At 42.1% G+C, this 20324-nt stretch overlaps 1 protein-coding gene across 11 annotated transcripts in view; it reads left to right on the plus strand.

The window, feature by feature from the left end:
* Positions 1-20324, plus strand: part of LOC122562023 (myosin-16) — a 277196-nt gene that overhangs the window by 191705 nt on the left and 65167 nt on the right. For all 11 annotated transcript variants that reach the window (XM_043714428.1, XM_043714426.1, XM_043714433.1 and 8 more), the window contains one exon: positions 6939-6995. In XM_043714428.1, the coding sequence (XP_043570363.1) occupies positions 6939-6995 (57 nt within the window). The remainder of the gene's footprint in view (positions 1-6938; positions 6996-20324) is intronic.

Here is a 20324-nt window from a genome sequence, read left to right on the forward strand (position 1 = left end):
TCCCTGAGGTACTCAGTTATTGGTTGACAGTCGTTGGAATTCGGGAGTCTTTCTGTTTAGTTCTGGCTGATTTTACTTGCACAGGCCAGATTGGAAGAGCAGCTTAGAATGACAAATAATCTTTGCACATTTATCAAGTTATCATCAACGCTTACTTTAGACACAAATCATACAGAACACCTACTGGTGAGCATAGGACTTATCACAACATTTGTCAAGGTGATGTCAATGTTTAGTCTGTTGATTCCAGCTCATCAGAGTGGCATGTCATGGTCTCTGCCACCCCTGCCAGTATGTGGGTCAGAGTCCATGTTTGATGTTGTTCATTGCCACCAGTCCTCCTTTGCCTATATGTTGTCTAAGGTCTATCTAATAGTCGGAGGTAGAAGGTACACCACCATAAAATCTTCAGAGAGAAATTGCTCTCAGTTATCAAGCTGGCTAATTGCATGGTAGCAATAAGTGCAACTGCTAGTGTGGACCAATAACACAGATTAGAGCAGATCTCCCCTCTCTCCCCCACAGACTGTACCTGGCAGCAGATTGGGTGGAACTCCATATAATGTACACATTAATTCCTTCAGCCCCATTACCTTATACAATGGGGTGGGAGGGGGAGTAAAGGGGCCTGATGCAAGATTCCTGTCCACTGCTAGTGGAATACTAATTAGGTGAAGAAATGAGCCACTGAAAGCCAATTATCCCTGTATTTAGTGTTGTCCCGGCGATTTAACAGAGCTCACGTGGGTCTCCTATGGTTCCCAATAAACACAATCAGGTTTGCCCACAGCTAACTGAAGAGTCCCTCTTTGGGCACTTAGTGACTGAGGAAGAGGAGCACTGGTAAAACCCACAACGTCTGCTCCAGCCACCTCCCTGTGACTACCATTGCATGTCTGGGAACTGCCTGCAGGGATATAGTGTTGATTAGTTGTGTAGGCCTTTAGCCATGATCAGAAGCAGCTACCTTTCCTGGTGGTGCATTTATTTAAATAGTTTGAAAAATGTGGGTGTCACTGACTCAGCATTTAATTCCCTTCCTTAGTTGCCCAGGGGATAGGTAAGAGTCAGCCACATCGCTGTGGGTCTTGAGTCACGCAGAAGGCAGACGAGGTAAGGATGAAAGATGCCCCCTTCCCCCAATGGGGCTTTTTAAACCAGATGGGTTTTGTACAGTGATCGACAATAGTTACACAGACCACACTCTGATAACCTTTTTTCGTTCCAGATTTTTTCTGAGTTTAAACTTGGTCATGTGTTCTAGTGGATTTAAACCCGTGACACCAGGACATCAGCTTGGAGCTCTGGATTATTAGCAGTGACTTTGCAACTATGCTGTCACCTTCCGCCATGAAGCACCACTGGCTGATGTATCAGTGGGATTTCTACTCTTCGTTGGCTTTTGAACATTCAGGAGGCCTGATGCTTGAGTGCACTTATAGATTGGGTTGAATCTTGCCTTGGGCCTGACATAAAGCGTCTGCTAGTTTTCCAACCAATTTAGGAGTGTAAGGGAAGAACCACATCGCTAGTAGTTAATTTTGCCACATGCCTTTTTTTTGTGTGTAATTTATTATCTGGATGCATCAGCTCTTCTCTTGAATTCAGTGTGAATGAGTCAGATATGCCGTTCTTCCTTTCAGGATCCCTTCAGTTAAAGTCTTTTTGGTGATTGTGAAAAATTGATTTCGAAGTCACCAGTTCCAATGGTCTTGTGATTGGATGTGCTGCTCAGTCATTCGCCTGGGAAACTGTGGCGGAGGAGGAGACCCTTAGTTAATTCTCACTGGGTGAGGCAACTCACACAGGCTCCTTTGACAGTCCAGGCCCAACCCTCAACCTCCACCACCTGGAAGGATGAAGGAGGCAGACGCACATGAGGATTCGACCAAGTTCAAGTTCCCCTCCAAGCCATGCTCCATCATGACTTGAGAATATACCTCCATGTCTTCACTGGATCAAAATGCTGGAAATCCTTTCCAAGCAGCAGTTCAGAAAGTCAGCTCGCTACCACTTTCACAAGGGCAGTTAGGGATGGGCAAAATGCAGGTCCAGCCAGAAATAGCCACAGCCTATGGGTGAATCAGAAAACAATTTCTGTAATTTCTTCTCTCTGGCTAGAAACATTTGTTAGAAAATTTCACTGACTGCCTCTCAGATGAGGCAGGGGTGTCTGGAGATTTTTCCAACATTTGCTTTTTCAAGGGATCGTCCATGAAGAATTGGAGTGTGGGGAAGATACGTTTTTCGGGGTCAGCACAAGGAGCTTTAGCTTGACCAGCATCTTCAAGGGAGCAGGGGTACAAGATCTTAGAGATTTTGAATGATTCACAGTGACACAGCTATATCCTGCAGCCTGGAAGAAGTTCACTATCAATACAGTGAGTGTATTGTATTGGTTAATCCAGCTTGTAAAGGTTTCTACAATGAAGGATCCTATTGATTGTGAGTATGCACAGCTTGAGAATCTCTTCTTTTTAAATGGACAAGTATTTTTATTGAAGAGATGTGTGTAATAAATGGCTTCAGCATTTAAAGACCAGATATGTAATTCCTGAAAGGGTTGTTACATCAACATACTGTCTGGCCAGTCTTTGTTTAGTCTGCTTGTTGCATATGTAGCAGTCGGAAGGCTGCTAGCATGACTTTAGAGCTGACTGAGGAGGCATTGAAATAGGATGCGAATTCCCCCTTTAGATTGTATGTATCGTGAGCTTAATCAGGTCACTTTAGCAGGTTCTTGAGAGGCCTGTATTAAAGGATAGCATTGTCGCTGGATAATCAGAAATTGACCGCAGAGGATTTGTGGCGAATAGAGGAGTTTAAGGTGAAACCGGAGATTTTTTTTAAAAAGTGGATTTTACAATGCTTGAATTTAACTGAGAAAGAAAGATGAACTATGCCAGCTGGTATTAATAAACTGGTGTTCCTTAATAGGCTTGGCAGAAGATGGGGCTCTCTGATTAATTGAGGGGAGCAGTGAATTTACGAGGAAGCTATAGGGATTAGAAATTTACATTGATGGGATGTGACAAAATAAAGGTGGAAGTAGTTTGTGTAAATGCCGGCCAGATAGGCATAATGACCTGTGTTGTAAATTAGACAACGTGGTTCTACGGTGGAATTAAGAATGTCACTTGAGTGAAATAAATGTAAGGACCAGCAGGGTCCCACAAATTTACCCTGGTTCTGGGGCAGTGGTGGCAAAATGGTGCATAAAGGTGCTTAATTGACTCCAGGAGCATGTCTATGCAAGGCCACTGGTTTGAGGATAATGGTGTGGAGGAGCTGGTCACGAAAATGGAAAGAAACACAAATCTAAAAGCTGCTTAAAAACCAAAAGAACTGTGGATGCTGTAAATCAGAAACAAAAGCAACAACGAAAACAAACGGCCCGCTGGAAAAACTCAACAGGTCTGTCAGCATCTGAGTTAATACTTCTGTTCTAGTGAGCCTTCCTCAGAATTGTTCTGAGGAAGAGTCACTCAAGCCAAAACATTAACTCTGATTTCTCTAAAAGCTTCTTTAGAGTTTATGGACGTGAGCTCGTCTTAAAATCATGAGTTAACTCCATTTTACTGAATAAATGTTATGTTTCATTGTTTTTTTTTCTATCCCAGTGGTGTACTGCAGGAACCCCGATGAAAGATTATGTTTTATTTCACTCTATTTGTAATCTTGACAGATTAATCCCCGTTGGAGTGCTGGCATTCCTATTCGTTTTTTTTTGTTTTTAAAAGACACATCAGTCTGTAATCTTAGAGAATGGATATTTTATTTTCCCCACGTAAGGTTTGTTTTAGATGTATCTGCTACTTAATGACAATTAACCAATTAGTTTTGTGTTTAATTGTTAATGGCTTCCTAATTCTCTATCTTGTAAGTTGTACCACAATGAAATATGATCAGAACTTGTTTTTTTCTCCTTCATGAGATGTGAGCCTCATTGGCCAGGCCAGCACTTATGAGCCATCCCTAAATGCCCTCAATAAGATGACGGCAATCTACCGCTTTGAGCCTGTGCAGTCCATTCAGTGTAGATACAGCCACAATGCTGTTAGAGAGGGAAGGTGTTTCAGGATTTTGACCCAGTGACACTGGGGAAACAGCAATACATTTCCAAGTCAAGAAGATGAGTGGCTTGGGGAGGACTTTGCAAGTGTTGATTTTCCCAAGTATTTGCTTCCCTTGTTTATCTAAATAATAATTTTGAGAGTTTGGAAGGTGCTGTCTAAGGAAGCTTTGTGAATTTCCGTAGTATATCTCCTAGCTGTTATATAATGCTGCTGCTACTGACCGTTAGTGGTGGAAGGAATGGGTGCTTATGGATGTGCCAATCAAGCAGGTCGCTTTGTCATGGGTGGTATCAAGCCTCGAGAGTGTTGTTGGAGCTGCACTCATCCAGGCAAGTGGGCAGTATTCCATTACACTTCTGACTTAGAGGAGCCGGTGTTGGACTAGGGTGGACAAAGTCAAAAGTCACATAACACTACGTTATAGTCAAGCAGGTTTATTTGGAAGCACTAGCCTTTGGAGCGCTGCTCCTTCATCAGGTGGTTATGAAACAGGACCGTAAGACACAGAATTTATAGCAAAAGATTACAGTCTCAGGCAGCTGAGATGATATACTGAACAAACCTAGATTGTGAAGTCTTTCATCTTTTAGAATGGGTTTGCTGGTTTCGGTTCTTTAATATGTAAATCCCAGAACTACTTTTAAGTCACATTCTCGAGATAACTTCAGGTGTTATAATAAAAGATGATGTCTCAGCTCTGACAATGCTTTAAAGGTGTGAGGTTAGAGTCTGTCTGTATCCCAGTCTTGAGGCAGACTGGTTCTGTTTCCAAAGTAAGAATTGACAAAATATTACATGGATTGACTGCCTACAATGACTTTCTGCAGGTTATGCATTTTTTTGAGCAGAATGGAATGTATTTGCAAATATAAGTTTTTATTGTGCGTGCATGTGTACATGCAGAGGGGAGAGAGAGAGAGACTGAGTGTGTGTGTTTGCAAGTGTGCAAGCTTGGTAAAGTGTGAGGGTGATGTGGTATAAGCCTGTGAGAGGGTGTGCTTGTGTAGATGTTAGCATAGGTCATCCTGTCGGGACCCCACTGCATTAGACACCCTTACTCAAACACTCTTACATGCTCACATAGACCCTCTATAATTCATACGCTCTCTCATAGCCACACACATACACCCACTACACTATGTGTGTGTCTATGAGAGAGCATATGAATTATAGAGGGTCTATGTGAGTATGTAAGATTGTGTGAGTGAGGGTGTCTAATGCAGTGGGGTCCCGACAGGATGTCATATACTAACATCTACACAAGCACACCCTCTCACAGGCTTATACCAAATCATCCTCACATGTGTACGTATACACGCACACTCTCACTCTGTCTCTCCTGCACATGTGCACACACAAGTCCATGGGATGAATTTGTATTTGCAGAATTATATTTGCTGATACATTCAATTTTGCTCAAAAAATGCACAACCTGCAGGCAGTCAATCCATGTGATATTTTACAAATTCCACTTTGGAAACAGAACCAGATACTGACAGACTCTGACTTCATACCTTTAATGCATTGTCTGAGCTGAGATGTCACCTTTTGTTATAAAACCTGAAGTTATCTTGAGAATGTACCTTAAAAGGAGTTCTGGGATTTACATACTAAAGAATCGAAACCACCAAACCCATTCTGAAAGACGAAAGACTTAACAATCTAGGTTTGTTCAATATATTATTTCAGCTGCATGAGACTGTGTCATCTTCTGCTGTAAATTCTGTGTTTTATGGTCCTGCTTTGCAACCACCAATGAAGAAGCAGCACTTCCAAATAAACCCATTGGACTATAACCTGGTGTTGTGATTTTTAACTTCTGACATGTGCTTTGTAGATGGTGGACAGGCTTTGGAGAGTCAAGGGGTGAGTTACACAACTGCAGGATTCCAAGCCTCTGATCTGTCACCATACATGTCTTCACTCTCTCCACATTTTTTTCCCTTCCTAATTTAGCATTGGCACCTTATTTGACAATGGACATCATTAGCCTTTAGTCATTCAACTGAATAGGTGCTGTTCATACATGAGCCTCACCAGCACGTGGACACAAACTGTTTCAAACAGGGGAGGCCGTAGCTAAAGCTGATGATGCTCACATCCGGATTGACACATGGATTTCAAATACCGTAGTCAGAAGCAGGAATGATGTGTGATCTTCAATTCCATAACCAAAAATCACAGGGCTTCGTTGAAGAGCTAATTATAATATCCCAACGTGGACCCATTATTGGCCATGAGCTTTTGGTGTGTATTGCTCACTTAAAAAAAAACTGTCTGCTGTTGATATCTTCCATTGAGGTTTATTTCATTAGAGAGAGCCCTTCAGTGTATTGTCCGTAGTTTCACCACACAATATAATAACCTTGATGTGCAATTCTCACTGTACAATGAATGCTCTGAATGTAATGTCCTCTGCTTTAATTTTGAAATAAGAGGTTGAATGTGTTTATGTTTTATTGATGAGGTTTTAACTAGTTCATCATTTCAGGGGAAACTGCCATAGTCACAGAGGACCATAGGGCAGCTCTCTCATTAGAGAGAGACGACTGATGGTGAGTTTAACATGAGAGTCACCAAGTCTCAGATGGTGGGATCTCAGTTGTTGCGGGAATTCAACCTGTGCTGTTGGCATCCCTCTGCATTGCAAACTAGCCAATTGAGCTAACCGACCCCCCAAGCAGTCCAGACATGGCTAAAGTGCATGGAGCTTAAATATGATTAGTATCTCTCGTCTTTGATGTCAGAGGCAAAACATGGGAATATGCTGGAGAAAATCTCTTCCTGTTTCCCCATCTTCTCATTTCCTTCTTCCACATTGTTTGCACCTATAATTTACCCTGCCCTGTTTCTTTTTTACAGGCTCGCGTGGAGGAGCTAGAAGAGGAACTAGAGGCCGAACGGGCCATGAGAGCTAAGGTAGTGATGGCATGTGCTTCCTTGATCTGTTGAAGTTAAAATAATAAGCATAAAAAATCTGTCAGTTGACTTCTTTTAAGAAGGGTTAAGGGGATATTCACTGTTCTACAATCCATACTGCATCGAGAAATAGAACCTCTTCTAATATAGAAACTGTGTCACAGAAACAATCATGTTTTTGGATTTAAATCACATTGGAAGAACTTTCTCTAGTCTAATTGAACTGTTGAAAGTAGCCTTGAGATTTTCTGACAAGAAATATCACAGTCCATCATCAGTCTACTCTGAATCAGCCATTATGAACTGAAGTGGTACTCATGAGATTACAATTAGCATTGACAAAGGAGAAATGAAATCTTTTCACTTTTCCTGCTTTTGGAGGTTTGTCCCTCCATGGTTTATTCTTTTCAGATGCTTAATTGATTATCTTTGGAAAGCCACGACTGAATCTTCTGCATCATGAACCATTGCAGCTCGGGAGATGTTTTGCACTGTTGGCAGTACTACCTTGTGAAGTTAGACCAAAGTTTTTGTCCATGCTGAGTGGCAGACATCAATGATCCTGGACCCAATTCAATAAGGAGGTGACTGTTCTTTCTAATTGCTTGCCTAAGGTGTATCCTTCAATCAACATCTCCCAAACAGATTATATGGTTACTGCCTCATTGAGATTGGTGGCTCCTTGCTTTGTGCGAGTTGACTGCAGGATTTTCTACATCGTAGAAATTAAACTCAGACAGGTCTCTCTGTGGAGAGAAAGCAGAGTTAACTTTTCAGTTAACTGAAGTTCTGGTTGAAGAAACTTTAGCTTTGGACTTGAAACTTTTAAGTTTGCTTTCTCTGCACAGATACTGCGAGACTTGCTGAGTTTTTCCAGCAATTTCTGCTTTTGTTTCTGATTTCCAGCATTCGCAGTTCTTTTTTCCCCCACAGTGTAAGTGTTTGCATGGTATTTAGTTGGCTTTAAAGCACTTTGAGACATTGAGCTTGTGGAAAGGTTTATAAATGGAAGTATTTCTTTGTTATGACTGCGCCAGGTGCTCTATTATTATAAACGTTGAATTCTAACCTGAGCTACTGTGACTGGAAGATTTTTCCATTTCCTTGAATGCACGAAGAAAAGTGAAACCATCAGTTTGTTTTGCAAAACGTAATCATTATTTCCCTACATTACGAGAGTGACTACATTTCAAAAGTACATAATTGGCTTGGAAACGCTCGGGGACATCCTGAGCTTGTGAAGCATGCTGTATAAATAACTTTTTTTTTTGCAGTAGTATTTCAGTAGCTGAGACAGGTTTCTGGCCTCTGGCACCACTCTGTTGAAGTGCTGGCCCAGCTCAATCTGGCAAACCAAAATGAGTGCTATTGTAAAATGTGTTTTTACAGTTGGAAACGCTTTCACTGGAAGAATTTCTAAAACATGCTACTGTTGGGATTTCTTTCAGTTCAGTCAGAATGGCAGCATTTGAATTGGCGCAAGAGTAAAATGGCAGCCACTTGAGGTCGCACATGCTCAATTGCTGATGTGTCACCTTTGAGACAGAGTCCACATGGGCAAATAATGTGGAAAGCAGTCCGCAAGTGCTTGGCCAGACCAGAAGCATTGCCAAGACCGAGTTAAGAATGTCTTGGTTCCTGATTCATCTCTGGCAAGGTTGGGAGACGTGATTTGGAGATGCCGGTGTTGGACTGGGGTGTACAAAGTTAAAAATCACACAACACCAGGTTATAGTCCAACAGGTTTAATTGGAAGCACACTAGCTTTCAGAGCGACGCTCCTGCTCCGAAAGCTAGTGTGCTTCCAATTAAACCTGTTGGACTATAACCTGGTGTTGTGTGATTTTTAACTTTAAGGTTGGGAGAAACAGTGTTTGTTACTAGAAGCACTTTGCCTCCAGGTTGCCTTTAGATGCAATGTTGGAATTTAAACTCTGCAGAATTCCTTTATTAAGAGAGGCTGGGACCTTTTTTCACTGGAGCATAGGAGGTTGAGAGGTGACCTTATAGAAGTTTATAAAATCATGGGTATAGATGGGGTTAATGGTAGGTGTCTTTTCCTGAGGGTGGGGGATTTCAAGACTAGGGGGCATATTATTTATGGTGAGAGGAGAGAGATTTTTACACTGAGTGCTTCATGTGTGGAATGAACTTCCTGAGGAAGTGGTGGATTTGCAATGTTTTAAAGACAGTTGGATAAGTACGTGAATGGGAAAGGTTTGGAGGGCTATGAGTCAAGAGTGCGGTGCTGGAAAAGCACAGCAGGTCAGGCAGCAACCTAGGAGCAGGAGAATTGACATTTCGGCAAAAGCCCTTCATCAGGAAATGTAGATTCTCCTGCTCCTCGGATGCTGCCTGACCTGCTGTGCTTTTACAGCTCAATACTCTTGACTTTAATCTCCAGCATCTGCAGTACTCACTTTTGCCTTGGAGGGATATTGGTCAGGAACAGGCAGGTGGGACTAGTTTAGTTTGGGATTATGTTCAGCATGGACTGGTTGTACTGAAGGGTCTGTTTCCGTGCTGTATGACTCTGATTGCACAAGTGCCAGTTTGTTTGAATCTTAATGGAAGCAGGTTCTATTTACATGTAAGGTGCAAGAAGAATTGATGGTTATTATTAGAATTGTATTGAATTTACAGCACAGAAACAGTCTCCAATGATCTATGGTAGTGTTTATGCTCGCCATTAACTTCCTTCCATCCAATCAATGCATCCTTCCATTCCTTTCTCCCCTGCCCTTGTTCTCCCGAACAAAGTACTCACCAAAATAAGTAAATGCTAAGTAAAACCAATTTTTACATCATACTTGCATTTAACACATCAAAACATCTCAAAGTCCTGCACAAGTGATTTCTTTTGGCAGCATATTTAACTCTTATTAAAAACAAGATAGCATCGTTTCTGAATTTGGAGTGGTTTCTAGCTGTTCCTTTTGAGATTTATTTACTGTGCACTTGTTAGTTTGCAAAGGTTTGTCAGAATTGAGATTTAACCTGAACTGAGTACGTTTTATGGCATGCTTTATGCAGAGTGGCTCTGAGTGCAAGTCATTTTACCATACGATGAGTTAGCTGCCCTTTCGGATTTGTTGCATTTAGATTCAGTTCACTGGGAGCTACACTGGAAAGACGATCCATACTGGAGATTTGGCATGTGGTGTCCTTCAAAGCTTGCAATTGCATACTTGCAATCAGCTATAGTGTTTTTGACATAAATCTTCTATCTGCGCATCTTCCTGCATGATGTGTGGTTTGCAGTCATCAGAAATGTCTTTTTACAATGCTTTCGTATGTGATGGGTTTGAAAATCACAGTATCCCAACAGATACTGTGGAATCAGGCCTTTCAACCCATCAAGTCCAAACCAACCCTCTAAAGAGCATCTCACCTTGACCCATCCCACCAACCCTATCCTGATAACCTTGCATTTCCCATGGCTAATCCACCTAGCCTGCAATTTAGCATGGCCAAGCCATCGAACTCGCACATCTTTAGACTGTGGGAGGAAATCCATGTAGACACGGAGAATTTACAAACTCAACACAGACAAGTCGCCCAAGGGTGGAATCGAATTCAGGTCCCTGGCACTGAGGCAGCAGTATTAATCACCATGCTGACCTCTACGGGCACCCCCCCCTCATGTAGTCAGTCTGCATCCACTGGCTAAACCGTAGACTTTCAGCCTCCATTCTGCTTGATAAGGCAGATCTATCTTGTCCTGGATTTCACAAGAACCAAGCAATCAGATACAGCAGTGAACCATTTGGCCCATCAGGGTTGTTGTGCCATTCAGCATGATCATGTGACTGTTGCCTCAACTCCACCTTGCTGTCTGCCCTCCTGAACCCTTGGCTCCCTTATCATTAAAACCAAATTAACAAACTTATTTGTGAATATATTCGATTTCACAGCCTCCACACTCTATGGCAAAGGGTTCTGCAGGCTGGTGACGCAAGGAGAGAAAATGTTTCTTCTCATCTCATTCTTAACTGGAGACCCCCAACTTGTAAACGGTACCCCCTAGTTGTTGTCACTCTTGCTAGAAGAGAGCAACCTCTCAGCATACACCTTGGTAAGTCTCCAGTGAAGCTTATGAGCAGAATTTTCACTTTTTCTATGTTTGGGGGGACGGGGGGGGACGGTGGGGGGGGGGGGGCGCACACGCACGTTAGTTGGTGTTTTACACTGTATCTCACTTCAGTCACACCATCAATTTGAATGTTTTACCCAGTTAACAAAATGGCTAATTTGATCATTTTTATCTGTTAATATACATCAACCATGTTTCTTTAATAAAAAAGGTTATTAAATTGTGAATGAGACTTGCTTGACAGGGACCTAAATCTCATTTAAACAATTTGAAAAATGAAAGTATACAAATACCCAAAACAGATACACATTCAAACCAAAAAGACAGAAGGAGGAACTGTCTTCAGATAGTCACTTTGAGAAAAAGATACTTTTTTCAGCCAATCATGGATAGTTCTTGAAGGAAACCAGGCTAAGGAGCGGAATGTTGTAGTGCTGTCAGTCTGGCCATTGTAGACAGGTGTCATCAAACATAAGCAGCTGACTCTGGGATCTTCTGCAACCACCCTATAGTGAGAAGTCTCTCAGTCACTTTCCAAGAGGATAGTGAGGCTTCACACTTGACTCACGATGACATATGCTTTCAGAAAGGGGAGAGCTGAACGGGAGCTCCTCCCTCCTGACAGGCTGGTTATAAAGTACTCTAAACAGTATCCAAAGCAGAAACTAGAAATTGATAGTTGTAAACTCAGGTAGGGGTTCTCTATGAAACAATTACCACTAGCTATGTGACGTCCAACAATGCCTCATTTAAACAAAGAAAATTCCAACGTCCGTCCTTTGACTTCTTTTTTTAATAATATCTATCAAGGTATCCACAATCCTTCAGTCTCAAGTTTGAAAAACAATATTAAATATAAAGAATAAGTAACTTATGACAAATGAATAACAAGCTAGCACCACCCTATTTTGAAGGCCTCATATTTAATCTTTTTTTTAACTTTCATTGCTGGTGAGTTGAGAGTCTCCCGAAGGACCTTCTAATCAGCACTTAATTGTTGAGGGGGGCAAAAAGACCATGAGTTTCTTGCAGAGCCAACTTGTCCCATTATTTATAATAAAGTCAAAGTGCTGGAGGAACTCAGCAGCTCTGTCAACATTGCTGGAGAGAGAAACAACGTTTCATGTACGATATGATTCTCTTCCCTTTTCTCTTTATCATTTCCCTTTCTTGATAGCTCTCTTATCAGCACGAAAGAGGGAAAATGATGCCCGTTATGTTTCAATAAGATTGCATGTTATTTGTCTAAGCTTTAATGGGTATAGGCTTAACTCACTCGACCTTGCCACAACTCTTTGGACACTGATGCAATATGGTTTCTATAAGCGACACAACTATTGGAGGTAATTGTCTGCATTTTTGGTTCTGAATGTAGATTATTTAAGTTTCTTTAAACTATATTGGTTTGAATTGTTCCAGCTGTTGCTGGAAGACCAGGAACTCTGAATCTTCATTCCACTTCTAGACTGTTGCTGGATATCTAACTTTTCCATGAAGGAAATCAAACTGCGTATGTCACACGCCTGTAGATTTTGTTACACACAAAGTTCAACCGGAATGAAGTTGATTCAGCCTTTAGTAGGCCTAATATGTCTTGGATTAAGCCCTGAAAGTGGAGTTAACTGAAGAAAGATTCCTCGTTATCTTATCTTTTTGCCTTTTGATTACTGGGGTATAGCATCTTAAGCACATTCCACTGTTTAATTACTGCAATCGATCAGTGTCTCTGACCAAAGTGTCCTGTGGGCTCAGTTAGGCATAGACAGGAAATATTTATCACCTAATGTGTGCTACTTGAAAGGTTAGCCTCAGGCAAACTTTCTCCTGGAGCTAAAACCAAGGCTACTTTCATGTTGCTCGATTTGTCATAATGCAAGTGATCTTTTTTAATCTTCTGTCGTAGTGCTGAGGTGAGATAACACAGAGTTTGACAAGAAAGAAACTGTCTACACTATATTTTGTTACACTTCTAACAGGTGTTTGTAGAAGAGATGGAATTTGTAGTACTCCTTTATTATTTCTGAAAATTTATGATTGCCTTAAGCATTAAATTACATTTTCTGTAAGACCTTTGCGTTTTGAGCGAAAACTGCATCCGAACCTTCTCCCCTTTCTGGTGTGAGGTATTGGGTACAACATAGTCCAGGGTTTCTGCTGAATCTAAAATCATGCAGTTCTGCTAAAATATATTTAGGTTGACTGAGCATTAAATTCCACAAAGTGAGCTCCTTTCAAATTATATTCCCAAAGGGCCTGTAAACTGCAGGTCCTTTTTTATTGTGCAAAGAAGTTCCACTAAAACCTGAGTGACATGGATATTTGTTGAAAAGGGGTTCATATCATCATCCTCACCCCAACCTCCTGAGGGCAACAAAATATTCCCACCCTACAAAATAATCCAACAGAAATGTCCCCTGGAGTTGGGCAACAGTTCCCAGGCATTTCCTGGAACTTGCCGCAGAGTTTCTTTTGTCTCTTCAGCAGTCAGTACAGCGAGCTGTGTCTGAGGGCAGTATGTGCAAATGTAATATCTGATAGATTAGGTGAGCGTAGTTAAGTCAAAGGGCGTCTTTGTGCCTTCATGTAAGAAAGATTTCCATTTGTAGAGCAACTTTTCCAAAGAATTTTGCAGCCTTTAAAATACTGCTGCAAAGCACAGGAATTTTTATTTTACAGGTAGGAATTACAAATAAAATGTACCCACAAAACTCCAATGGGATAATGATCAGGCAATCTACTTTATGTGGTTTGGTTGATGGATACTGTTTGTCAATGCACCAGGGCAAGCTTGCTAGCTGCTCTTGAAATTTTCTCCTGCAGCTACCCAAGCAGTGGGGTGAGCTGCCCCCTACTCAAACCTGCCAAGTGATTGTATGCTATTAATATGGCATTGATACGTATTTAACACAATAGACAAGCCTGTTTTTTTTTAATTACAACAGTTTATTGTCCACTCCAAAGATGACTTCTTGAAAAGAATAATATTCCAACTCTACTGCCCTGAGAATGTGGGCGGACGGTGGCACAGTGGTTAGCACTACTGCCTCACAGCGCTAGAGACCCGGTTCAATTCCCGCCTCAGGTGACTGACTGTGTGGAGTTTGCACGTTCTCCCCGTGTCTGCGTGGGTTTCCTCCCAAAGATGTGCAGGTCAGGTGAATTGGCCATGCTAAATTGCCCGTAGTGTTAGGTAAGGGGTAAATGTAGGGGAATGGGTGTGTTCCGCTTCGGCGGGGCGGTGTGGACTTGTTGGGCCGAAGGGCCTGTTTCCACACTATAAGTAATCTAATCTAATATTATGGCCTGGATTATGGATTTAAGTGCCTGGAGCAGGACTTGATCCCACAACTTTCTGATTCATGGCGCTCAAGACCATGACTGCATTTCTGCTGTGTGCTATTTGCTTCATCAGAACATTGCATGTTCAATTTTTACAGCAAATTCAGAAGTCTTTTAAACACTACTGAGAACTGTTCTGAGGAAGGGTCGCTGGACCTGTAACACTAACTTTGATTTCACTCCACAGATGCTGCCATACTTGCTGAACCTTTTTCAGCAATTTCTGTTTTTGTTTCCGATTTCCAGCATCCAAGGTTCTTTTCGGTTTTTATTTAGCATTTTAAGCACATCTTGTAACTAATGCGAAATGAAGGTGGCCAGTTGTTCCACCCTATTGTGGAAGACTCTGGTTTTGTGAGAAACATTGCAATAGAAATTCTGGTGATTTCTCTCCGCTAGTGGAAGCGTGATAATATAACATTCCATTCACCTTTCGTTCTCACTCCAGATCCCGTTCCGAGCAATGGTTGTGTGGTTACTTTGAATAACCTTTAATATGATAGATAGAGGAATGATCTCATTGAAGTTGTCCAGTTGATTAGAAGATTTGACATTGCAGAAACAGAGAAGCTATTTCCTGTGGTGCAGAGAAACTGAACAAGAGCAATCTGCTTTAGCATAGAGCTAGAATGTTTTCTGGCGAAGTCCAGAATCACTTCTTTATATAAAGTGTATGTGGAATTCTGCAGCTTGTGTCTCCTGTTAGAAAACCTGAGTGACTATGGGTCAATGGAAAATGTCAAACTTGATAGATTTTTACAAGATTTTTATTTTAATAGATTTATGGATCACAGAACAAAATGTGAATAGTTGGAGTTAAGATATAGACCGCACTGACCTAGTTAGACAGTGAAACCGGCTTGTAGGGATGAACAGGCTACTCCTATTCCTATGTTTGGTTACTTGGGGCAAGGTAAAAATTGCTAATGGTGTTAGGCTTCTCAGTCAGCCTCATGTTATTGAAACCATGCAGTATTTTACAGTCACACTTACCTCTTTCAGCACTTCACCTCTGACATGTCTCGGAATATATGTCAAAATGGTTTCTGTTTGAGGGTCACAAGTGTCTGAAACGTTGACACAGGCAGTCATTAGCTGATTGACAGTGGCCTAATCTGCCAACAGTAAGAATGGTGGGAACTTCAGATAGGGCCAGGGAGCTTGTTACATAGCTATCTTCCACCATGTGTAGCTTCCAGCATGAAATGAGAGATGCTTAGAAAGGCACAGTGGTATACCAGCATCAAGCAGTGCTGCTCAGAACTGAGTGCAAACAGACATTGGTCGTTTGGGACTGTTTCCAAATCTGGATCTGAGGGATCCTTTGTGAAACATTATTTGGAGACACCAATCAGTAATCTGACAAGTGAATTGTGATAAAACGTAGGCGTAGTCTTCAAATTAAAATCGTATTCTTCACCTGTATTTAGTGATGATGCAGCATAAGCTTAGTGTCAATACTTAGGTATATCTTTATAAGTGGCTGTATGTTAGTCTATACTGGCATTGTCATGTTTCCTGTCTGAATGTTTTACACTGAGTGAGGTTGTGATTAAGGATAACACTGCCATGCGCTATAGTGTTCAATATTTTCTTTTATTCATGTGGGCATCACCAGAATTTATTATTCATCCCTAACTGGGGCAGTTGCTGTGGGTCTGCAGTCACGTAGTCCAAATCAGGTTGGGACAAGTTTTCTTCCCTAAAGGACGTTCAAGAACCAGATGGGTTTTACTGACAATTGACAATGATTTCATGGACAGCATTACATTTTTAATTCCAGATTTTTATTGAATTTAAATACCATCCACTGTCACATAAATCCTAGAACGTGACCTGGGTCTCTGGGTTAATAGTTAACATGATAAAATCCCTGGGCCATCACCTCTCCTATAGGTCAGAGTGAGTTTCTTCACACAATTGCATAATGTCAATATCTAAGTGCATCTCAAGTGATTGGTGAAACTAACTGGGAGGGCCTGAAAGTGGATGTTTTATGATGTACAAAACAGCTGATTGTGAAGCAGCATCTTGTTCAACACCTCATAGAATCCCTGCAGTGTGGAACCGGCCATACAGTTCAGACATACAGAAGACTATCCCACCCAGTCTCGTGCCCCTACCCCTGTTACTTTTACATTTCCTCTGACTAATGCACCTTACCTACACATCCCTGAAGACTGGGCAATTTAGCTTAGTCAATTCACCTAACCTGCACATCTTTGGATTGTGGGAGGAAACCAGACCACCCAGAGGAAACCCACACTGACACAGGGAGAATGTGCAAACTCCACACAGACAGTTGCCCGAGGCTGGAATTGAACCCAGGTTCCTGGTGCTGTAAGGCAGCAGTACCAACCACTGGGCCACCATGCTGCCCATGTACCTCACAGTATGTCATTTGCTGTGATCTCAGTATAAAACGAATGCAATGTAAAAACCAGCTCCCCACTTTCTAAACCTAGTTTTGTGCTCAATAATTCTGTTAATCATTTACATCCTGTAATTTAAGCAAAACCAGGTTCCAGGAACATGCGCTAAAATGTAGCTCTACCGTCTTGTTATGGGACTAAGGGAGGCTGCTTTGTTGATTGAAGGTGGTGTGCACTGGCCTGAGGTATTTGACTTAAGGGTTTCTCTTCAGACCTTGAGTCCAAAGCTGCTATAGAGGCTCACTTTCTGGTATGTATTTAAGTGGGGAAAGGCATATGTGGAACTTGGTCTCTTGAAATAAGGATCAGCATGTTGTGCAACGACAACAATCTATTTGTATAGCACCTTTAAGAGTGGAGAAATGTCCCAACCTACTTCAAAGCAATGAAACATCCCAAGGTACTACACATTTTCATTGTTAAACAATGTACAGAACCACTCCCTTTAAAAGGCGTGGTAGGTCAGATGACCAAATATTTAGTCAAAGTGATGAGTTTGAAGGATTATCTTGAATGGGGATTCCCAAGGTTTGAGGCCTCAGCATATCCACCGTTGGTGAAATGAATAAAATTAAAGAGGCACAAGAAATGACTGAGAGCAGCACATGTATGCCTGTGGATCTGGAAGAGGGAACAGAGTTGCGGAGGAGTGAGGCCACAGAAGAATTGTAAGCAAGAGTGAAATTGTCAAAACCAAGATGTTTCGTGACCAAGAGCCTTTTTTTGTTTGGTCACTGAGTGCAAGGGTGAGAGGGGATGGGAGTTGAGACATGGGCAGCCAACCTATGGGTGACTTCAAGTTTTCAAAGGATAGACCAGCCAGGAGTCTACAGGCAGGTAGATCTACAACCAGGTAGATGTTCTTCCCATCACTGGCTGGTCATACTTGTTACTCACTGGCAGCTGTTATTTAACCCACATCTCTTCAGAGCTTGAAGTTCACCTACTGTAGTGTGCCCTTAACGCATCTGCAACCCTTCATTGTCAGCATCGCCTTCTGGAAACCCAACCAACTGAGGGTTCAGCTACAAAATGATGGACCACAGCATTTCAGGGGGGCAGCTCAGCACCATCTTCTCAAGGGCAAATGGGAGTAGACAGTAAACACTGACCCAGCCAGCAACACACTCTCATCACATGACTTAATAAATCAAATACGTTTTGCCAAGATGGTCAGCCATTGGATGCCATCAGAACAGGGTCTGATGTTGTCCTGTATTGAGCTGCCTGCACCTATAGGTAGTCAGGAATAAAACGGAGATTTTCTCTCTTGCCCACTGGGAATACTGAAGCCACTGTTACCACTTCAGGTTACCATTTTGGAAGAATACTTGCCAACTTTGCCCAAATGGATGATTGTTCCTGAGACCAATCTGGTCTGGAATATATTGCATTAATTCACTAAGGAGAACGGATTTATTTGAGCAGATCACGAGCAACTGAAGAAACCATATTTTGACAGAAACATGATGTTTAATAAAGGGAAAGATAACCACAGTTTGAGGAATGTATGGAAATCTGGCTTTGAAGGCGACAGTCATCTCAGGATCTGTACGGGCACATATTTCTTCCTGTTGAGAATTGCAAAGAGATTACATGGGAATCTCAAATTTATGGGTCTTTTTTTCAGAAGTATGTTTACTAAGATAGCTTAAGGCTACATCAGGAAGTGTTCTGTTTCTACGGTTAGTCACCCAGCACCAACCCATCATTCATGAGATATTTTGATTGTAAAATTGTAGCTAATGTCTGATCACAACTTGGGGGCAAGTTTCCAAGTGCAGGTCGGTGGCAAGGCATCTGTAGTTCCTTTGCTTCATGTCTTACCCTGCCAGTGTGCATTGAAAGGTTACAAAAGCTTGTTGTCCTCTGTTTTCTAATATGTGCTGTTGGAGTGGTTCACAGAAGCAGGGGTGAGGAGGGGTTGCACAAGCTCAGAGTACCTCATCAGAGAGACCATGGAAATCCAACCACTGGGTTGGGATTTCAGAACATGAGGCCCATGTGACCACGTGCTGCTGAGAGAGCTGCGAGCCTAGCTTCATTGCTAGCTTCATGCTGCTGAGCATGGGAACTTGGAAGCCCAGGAGCAGTCATTTCCTTGGGGCAGCTAATTGGAGTTCAGGAGCAAAAGTTGTCAGCATAGGGAGTGGGCCTGTGTTCAGATGCTACAGTATGGCCAGGTGATACAGGGGTACGTGGGCTGTGTAGTAACCCAGCTCAACTGGAAATAACGATCAAGAAGTCTATACTTGAGAGAGATGTAGAATCTTTTAGCTTTCAGTTGAGAATATTCCATATGGAATTTGGATGGAGATCACACCAGCAGTTTGAAAGAGAGGAGCTCGAGAGGAAGACAAAGTGTTAAAGTATTTTTATGATTTGGAGACGCTGGTGTTGGACGAGGGTGTACAAAGTTAAAAATCACACAACACCAGGTTATAGTCCAACAGGTTTATTTGGAAGCACTAGCTTCCGGAGCTGCTTCATCAGGTGGTTGTAGGAGCAACCCTGCAAAAGTTAGTGCTTCCAAATAAACTTGTTGAAGTATTTTTATGATTCACAGTGATGACTGATCCCTTTTTTGCGGAGGTTTGCGGAGAGATTCAGGAGATGTGTCAATCATTGAATGTGCATTTTGTTAAATGTTCCACCATACTTACTTCATGTTGACTTCAATTTAATACTGGAGAATCAGTGATAAAATGGATCGTGTTAACCAGTTACTTTATTGACTCTTGCATCTGTTGTTTGCAATTGTGGAATCTGTGGCTTTATTTGCTGAGTAAGAAACTGGGATTTTTCAGATCTAGTAGACTTGTTCAATAAACATACCTGGCCTTGACCTGGATTGTAATAAAGATCAGGGTCTCATCTGGCACTGTAACACTATGATGCAGCTCTAGCTTTGTGAAGACTGTCCTCTGCAGTCAGCATCTTCAGTTATTCTGCTGTTATCATTTAGAAATGTGAACATTCTGCCGTTGTGTGAGAAGTAACTTCATTTCACTGGGAGCCAGGTTATGTGTTGAAAGGCAGGGTCCGGTTGGCATCCTAGTAGCTATGATCTGTCTCGGTCAGCTGGAGCAGAATTTTTTGCGATATCAGGGGGTGCCCGTAGCCAGTAGGAGAGCTGCTGCCTTTTCCAGGGAACGCCCATGGGACCATAAACCAAAGGCCAGACTCCTGTCACCAAGTCACCCTTTATTTACATGTCAAAAACTGTGACACTAGCAAAGCATAGCAGGTCAGGCAGCATCCAAGGAGCATCAGGGTGAAGGGCTTATGCCCAAAACATCGACATTCCTGCTCCTCAGATGCTGCCTGACCTGTGCTTTTCCAGCACCACACTTGTTTTTGACTCTGATCTCCAGCATCTGCAGTCTTCACTTTCTCCTAGTCCTTTATTTACATGTGCATAGTATCTGGACTCTGACCAGCCAGCTCAGTGTTGGGGCCCAGCGC

Source organism: Chiloscyllium plagiosum, chromosome 24 (assembly GCF_004010195.1).
Source record: "Chiloscyllium plagiosum isolate BGI_BamShark_2017 chromosome 24, ASM401019v2, whole genome shotgun sequence".
In the NCBI taxonomy this organism is placed as follows: Eukaryota; Metazoa; Chordata; class Chondrichthyes; order Orectolobiformes; family Hemiscylliidae; genus Chiloscyllium; species Chiloscyllium plagiosum.